Raw genomic sequence first — 7,652 nt, forward strand, 5'->3', positions numbered from 1 at the left:
AAGCTCCTTTGCAAGCCAATATTCACACACACTAGAAGTTTACATCTTTATAGTAAGTAAGTATTTATTTGTTGCACTTTTTAAAAAACCTTTTTAACTACCAAATCAGTACAATAGTAGTGTATGAAATACTGTAAAAAAAGATTAAAATAAAGCCCTGATTGATTGTTATATACTAAAGCAAACACAAGCAGACATGACATTATACAGAAAGCTTAACCAGACCCACAGCTAAGGCCAGACGTTGAGACCTGTGGGCTACAATGGTTCTACTGTAGATCAAAGTGCATGATTAACATAATTTGTGTTTGTTGTGTTTTAGTTGCCCGGAGTGGAGAACTGCCAGACCTACCTGTTCCGATATGGCCGTCACCCTCTGATGGAGCTCCCTCTGATGATCAATCCCTCTGGCTCTGCTCGCTCCGAGCCCAAAGTCCCCACACAGTGCAAGAGGTAAAGCAGCGTTATTGTAGCTATTAGCCACACGTTATCAAGCAGAGTAAAACCTGTGTGATCGGTCTAAAATCGTTTGAAGCTTGGCGTCTTGTTGATTTAAATTAATACTTTCGTACAATAACTCATTAACACATTATCAGTGTAGCATAGCAATAAAGCATAATAATTAGGGCTGTTAATCGATTACAGTTTTTTTTTATCTGTCCTAAATGTACCTTAAAGGGAGATTTTTCCTCGCAAAAATGTAGCGCAAGTTCGGAGCGTTATTTAGCGTCCTTCATGACTAGCTAGTATGACATGGTTGGTACCAATGGATTCCTTAGGTTTTATAGTTTCATATGATGCCAGTATCTTCACTCTTAAAGGTACTGTTTGTAACTTCTAACACGTATAAATCTGCTAATTGCTCAAATTGATTATTATGAGATGATTTTCAGTTGGATGCAGTCCCATGTTGTGCAGACATTTTTACCAAAGAACCTTGAATGTCTTAATGCATCTTCTAAATGACTGGACACTTACTCACATTTTCTTTTCCGTTTGTCCCAAGGCCTCACACTCTAAATAGCACCAGCGTGTCAAAGGCCTACCAGAGCACCTTCACCGGAGAGCTCAACACACCATACAGCAAGCAGTTTGTCCACTCCAAGTCGTCGCAGTATCGGCGCCTGAAGACGGAGTGGAAGAATAACGTGTATCTGGCACGATCCCGCATTCAGGGCCTGGGTCTGTACGCTGCTAAGGATCTGGAGAAGCACACCATGGTCATCGAGTACATTGGCACTGTCATACGCAACGAAGTGGCCAATCGCCGTGAGAAGATCTACGAGTTCCAGGTACGCAAATTTAACACTGGCACTTGAATACAAAGTACATAAGAAGTATTCCTTTGGGTTAAAGTTTAAGGAACACACATAAATACGAAAATAACCCTTTTCGGGTGGGGAAATATTACATTTCTTTTTAAATATTAATTGAAAAGTGTTTATCAACCATCCACTTTTTTTGTTTTTTTCCTACTTCTAACTTAGAACCGTGGGATCTACATGTTCCGCATCAACAATGAGCAGGTGATTGACGCCACTCTGACAGGAGGCCCAGCTCGGTGAGTGTTGATTTGTGATTGGTTGCCTCATTGTAAACCCTTGAGTCTAATATGTTTTTTAACTGACCTTTTTTTTTCCTCTTTTCCAGCTACGTCAACCATTCCTGTGCCCCGAACTGTGTTGCAGAAGTTGTAACATTTGACAAAGAAGACAAGATTATCATCATTTCCAGCCGCAGGATCCCCAAGGGAGAAGAGGTGAAGTGCATTAGAAAACTAAGGGCCTGTGTCCATACAGCGTCTTTTTCTGGGGAGCGCTTTATCCAAGCGTTTCATCATATAACTTCATATAACAACAATATCTTAACATATCACCACTCTAACTACTATTGTATGATAGAAGAGCATCAGAGCACTCAGAAAAAAAAGACGCTGGGTGCCCGCAAATGCACTCTCCTCATAGGGAACAGTTGAAAAAAGACGCTGTATGGACGCAGCCCCTAACCACAACTCACTCTTAAGGCTAGCCCACACTAAAAGATCTTTCCATCATCATAACATCTTAACAAATGTAGAAAATGTAAGAGACCCCACACATAACAACATGTTATGTTACATTTAACAGTTTTGTTCCTATAGTGTGTGGTGAACAACGAATTGGCCAAAACAGCACACCACACACTAACAGATTTCATTCATGAACAACAAGAGACGGAAGTGTTGCAAAATATCTCACGATCAAACGTGACTTTAGTGTAAAATGACATGGTGGACGACGGGCAGGAGGAATTAGCGATGTTAGTTTTTGCACTACTTTGTACTGAATATTCACAAAGAAAAAATAAATATGGATGAAGTCATGAAGGCATGTTAAAAAAAACACTAGTGTTGTCACAATTGAACAAGTTGGTCCTCCATTTCTGAGGTCCATCTTACACTAAGTTATGCTTTGCGTTTTTGATTAGCTCATGCCATGAAGGTGGTTGTTGTCCTTCCACTACAGTCAGCTTGGTTCTCAATTGGCAATCGTTCTTTCTAATGTGACTTCGTCATCGACTGTCCTCAGGGTTCCCCACAAACAACAGGATATCCGATCGTCAATATGGAACATGTTTAATAGATCTGAAATTGGGGCGAGCGATCGGGGGATGTAAAAAACCCTCTTAACGTACCTCATACCACAGGAATATTTGGCAAGATAATCTTTAGAAGCATCAAAAAATCAGGGCTTTGCTGACGATAGTCGGGAGGGGGGAATCGGGCCTAGATCGGTTTGATTCTTGTGTAGTACGTGTGCCCGGCATTACACATTCCTTTATTTACTACCTTTTTGTATGTGATTTTTTTTTTTTTTATCTCAGTAGCCGTTAACCGTCTCTGTTTCTTGCTTCCAGCTGACCTACGACTACCAATTTGATTTCGAGGACGATCAGCACAAGATCCCTTGCCATTGTGGAGCCTGGAATTGCCGAAAGTGGATGAACTAACCGGAAGAAAGAAAAAATGGAGAATTCCCCTCTCACTGGTGCCAGAACACTCCTGCGCCAAAGCCTTCGAATCCTACATAGCCAGTGCATAAGCTGTTCTGAACGACGTGAAGGAAAGCTGGCCTCCGTCATTGAAAGACTAAAGCGTTGACACCTGTAGCCAAAGGTTTGAAGAGCATTAATCAATAAAAGCAACCGACCACCTCCATCAACAGCAGCTTGATGGCGGGACTAACTCTCATGTTTGGACTAGTGAATAACCTTTTCCTCAGCCAAAACCCTTTTCCCCCCTCGACTGTTCTCAATCTCACAGTGGCTGGAAAACAATCCTCAACATCTACCAAATGATTCTGACCCTCTGATATCGATACTCGTAGTGCAGAGCTCACCTGGAGCTTCGACAAAAAGCCATTTTTAAAATACTAAGAATGAACTAATGATGCATTTTTATGTTTTAAGTCGGACCTATTTCCTGTCCCACCTGACCGCACCTCCCCCTCACCTCCCAGAAAAAGGCACTTTCCCATCAAGTCATCAATGAAGACAACACGGATATTGGCTAGCTAGACAATCTCGATGTGGCTCTGTGTAAGAACTACATATGATCGATGGAGAAAAAAAAAAGTTAATATAAAATTTGAGATGCTATTGATCTGTGGCTCCAGAGGCACCAGATGTTCTGACTGTATGGAGTCCCAAGGTGGGTTAGTTGGACCCAGTCTACCTCATTGATTTTAGCGGGAAGCGACTGCTTTGTATAAAAACTGTTAACTGCTACTGTGGAAACGGGGGGGTGGGGAGGGGGAATGTTTTTATGGGCTTAGCCTTCTCGGACAAGCAGGGAATCTTAAGCAGCAGGTTTGCTCTATCTACTCTATGCTGATGATGATTTACAATAATGAGCCAACATAATTATTATTCATGAATTGTTTATACAGAGGAAATATATGACAGTTTTGATAAGATATTGCATTAAAAATCACAATCAGAAGCTTAGCGGGTGTCCTGTGTGTCACCTAATCCTCCTGGATATTGATGTAGCCTTTTTGTTCTTTTTATTTATGCGTCTATAAAAAAAACATGTTTATCAGCTGTGTGAAAGCACAATAACATCCACCTTTTTTTTTTTTTTTAAGTTGCTTAAAGATAGTAATGGTGTGAGTGAATGGCTCTAGGATCACAGAGGACACATTGAGGAAGACAATGAAGTCCAAAATTAACCAAGTACACATTTTTGCTTGTTGCTTCATACATTGAAGTTCCACTTGCTGAAAAACCAGCCGGTGGATGCATGACTACTGTCCCATTAAATGCTTTTTATGCCCCCATAACTCAATCACAACTCAACCTTTTGAATCATGCCTCTTTCTCTCTGTATTATTTAGTGGACTGTTGTTAAACTTTACTGTAGTAAGTCTTCCTCTGCCTGAGTACAGCCTGCAGTGTTTCTACTTCCCCTGTAGTGTGCTTTTTCTAGTGCTGGTACTGTCCTCTCGAGGCTGAACTGATGGCAGGGAAAGACTTATTGGAAAAAAAGGGCATTTGTTTTCATTTATATGTAAGATGAATGAAAAAAAGTCTTTAAAGGGAGCTTTACTAAAACTCCAACTTCCCATACTACTTTGTTTCCCCCTTCCCCTAACCTAAGACCTCACATGATTTAAAAATGCAAAGTTGTACAAACTGTATATATAGTATATGCATTAGGGGACAGCAACTCTTTATCCAGCCCCTTTGTAATCAATAAAGTCAAAAGTGTAGAGAAATAAAATTGAAAAAAAAATCAACCACTGGATATCATTTTAACAAAGATAAAGCTGTATATAAATATAAATATATGTAAAATGGCAAACTAATATCTTTATGTATATGAACCAGAGTGTTTTGCATTTACCTGTTTTTCTATTAGTGTTTTTTGCTATAAGCTCTCAGAGACAAGTTTGTTAAAATAGGTTTGAGAAAAATGTCTGGTCTTCTCAAATCAAATGGCGACGAGAAGCCGATATGTGATTACAAAAACTGTTTGGATTCATGTGGAGGGTCGTTAATTAGACATGGAAATCACTTTTTTGCGTAAAGCAGTACAATGGTGCATAGCATTTGTATTTATGTAATATTGTTCGTGTTTATTTTTCTTTTTATTTATGCTACTGCTTGTTGATTACCAAAACCTGTCCCTTAATCGGTCACAATTGGATTAATATACTCTTGAATGGAAAATCTTGAATTCCCTAGAATATTGTTAGTGTTTTGCTTTTTTATATCTTCCCTATAGAAGTGAATGTGTTGGTAAACCTTGTGAAATGGTTACTTGGCCTAATGTATGTTATGATGTAATACTCAAAGTTAATCCCATACTTAACCTGGTAATGAATTGCACTCTCATAGTATAACGGAGAACTTCTCTAAAGTGGTAGATATTGATCAAGTATCCGAAGCAGTGATATATATATTTTTTGGTATGTTTCTATTTCAAGGGAAGACCATGACGAGACATTATGCCGCTCACTGGATTTTAGCCTGAATAATTTTTAACTTCTCTGAATCTTAATTTAAGTTCTCTGCATATCTTATAATTTAATAAAGTTTGCTCAAATTGAAGGTTTTTTTTAACCTCACCTACTTTTTAAAAAGATGTTGCATCTGTACAGCAGAGATACTTTTAGGGAATATGAATAAATATAATGATCATTTTTATTGTATGTGGCATGTTTTGTATGGATATTATTTTGAATTGTACATATTTTTTTCAGGACGCCAGAGGTTGCATCTCTTTATATACAGCTTTCCCACTCCCTTTCCCCTTCATCTTATTTCTTTGTCTGCTTTTGTTTCTTGTAAAGGAAAATAAAATGCATTTTAAATATGTGCTCATTTTTCTTTTTCTTTTTTTTTTTTTTAGAAATCAAACTTAAAGCAGCATTAATACTGAGCTTGAAGGTTGAAGTGAAAATGGCATCCCAAAATATCAATGTTATGGACGAGAATTTTTACAGTACATTTTTTATAGTGTTTGGTTGATATTCGGCGGTCATGTCTAGAAGGTAACCCGCGAATTGCGAAAACTGATATGCAAAATCTCGCGAGAGTTTCCCCAACTCATTGGTTCCCCTCTAGACCGTATTCTTCAGAAGAGAGACGCTCCAGACTGCCGGGAGGATATTACTGTATTTTCACAGTTTACTCGGTAAATTAAAGATTTTTGTTCGACCAAACCAGAGTTGCTGATTGTTAGAAAAGTGTAAATACTAACCAAGGCGTGTTTGGTGAGTTTTAATTTGTTTCTGTCCAGTTTGAACCAACGTTAAGTGTGTTTTACAGAGTTAACGAGGCAATTAAGCTAATTAGTTCAGGTGTTCGAGAGAAGCTTGAATTCAGAAGGTGTACAGTTGTATTTTTTCTGTGTAAGTGTAACAATATTAACTTTCTTGACATTTTGTGAGTTTATTTTGTCTATTTAATCAGACTAAAAAAAGCCAAGAGAGATTGTGTGATGTACAGTAGCTCGCCACTGGCGCGCAATTCATCCAGGTGTTACACCGACATCTGTGACCGGAGAGAGCAGCAGCACATGAGGTCACCTCAGAAAATGTGACCCCACTGTACCTGTGTAATAAATCAGGCAAACACCAAACAATAGATCAAAATATGTGACAGAAATCACACAAAACTTATCTTTCGTTTTGTTTTTTAAAATATTCATATTTTTACTTAAAGGGACTGTTGGTAAGAATCAGAAATGCTTGTTAACAGCAACACCTGTGGCCGTTAAGTCAATGAAAGTCAGCGTCGGGTTCGCGCTTGTGCTCGCTCTACAAAGACATGCACGAGCATCGCTCAAAACAGTGAGACGACACACGTCAGCGAAGACAACAATATCACTCTATATTTCACCTGCTTGGTAGTAATGTTAGCTGACCAGACGAAGGTCTCTCCATGAATCACTGCTGATCCTAGTGTTGGCTTTTCCTGCCTCAGCCTCCCGACTGCGGCCGGAGGGAAGAGGGAAGACACCGGAGTTTTGGTCGGAGACGATAACGTTTTTCGCTGCGGAGCCCCGTCACTTGTTGGTCCCACCTGTGACGGTTACAGTACAAAGTCGTACAACCGGTTTAATGTAAACTGTGGCCAAGTTGGAGAAAGCTCCTTGTCTTTTATGTGCACTAACGCAACATCAATATTTTAAACACTATTTCAAGATGTGCATTTGTTTAAAAGTTATCCTGAGCACAGAGCATAATTATTTTTTACGCATTGACCCCGTCACCGAGGTCAATGCGTAACCTTAACCATTCAAGGTCAATGCTTAACCTTAACCAATCGAGGTCAATGCCTAACCTTAACCATCTCGAGAGAATTTTCCACCATGCCTTTGCTATAGCCGGATGCGTAATTTAGCACCCTGGCAAGGTTCGTAGGAGAGATCAGCTTTTTTAAATTTATTTTATTTCTTCAGCACTGATTGGACATCCACGTAAAAGGTGGGGAATTATCTCATTTCAGACAGACCTGAAAATATGTGAGCCTATCCTTCAATCCTAAATATTGGTTATCTCTTGTTTTTGAATCCCTGTGTGCATGTTAATCTTCTACAACTGGAGCAGTGGTTGACAACGAAAACACTGCAAGACATATTGAATGAGCACCACAGTTGAAGTCACAGA

At 39.3% G+C, this 7,652-nt stretch overlaps 1 protein-coding gene across 3 annotated transcripts in view; it reads left to right on the forward strand.

Moving 5' to 3' along the window:
• Positions 1–5,858, forward strand: part of kmt2d (lysine (K)-specific methyltransferase 2D) — a 39,191-nt gene extending 33,333 nt beyond the window's left edge. For all 3 annotated transcript variants that reach the window (XM_074644370.1, XM_074644373.1, XM_074644371.1), the window contains exons 51-55: positions 323–453; positions 1,007–1,292; positions 1,488–1,561; positions 1,651–1,759; positions 2,896–5,858. In XM_074644370.1, the coding sequence (XP_074500471.1) occupies positions 323–453; positions 1,007–1,292; positions 1,488–1,561; positions 1,651–1,759; positions 2,896–2,988 (693 nt within the window). In that variant the 3' untranslated portion in view covers positions 2,989–5,858. The remainder of the gene's footprint in view (positions 1–322; positions 454–1,006; positions 1,293–1,487; positions 1,562–1,650; positions 1,760–2,895) is intronic.
• The last annotated feature ends 1,794 nt before the right edge of the window (positions 5,859–7,652 follow it).

This window comes from Sebastes fasciatus, chromosome 8 (assembly GCF_043250625.1).
Source record: "Sebastes fasciatus isolate fSebFas1 chromosome 8, fSebFas1.pri, whole genome shotgun sequence".
Classification (NCBI taxonomy): Eukaryota; Metazoa; Chordata; class Actinopteri; order Perciformes; family Sebastidae; genus Sebastes; species Sebastes fasciatus.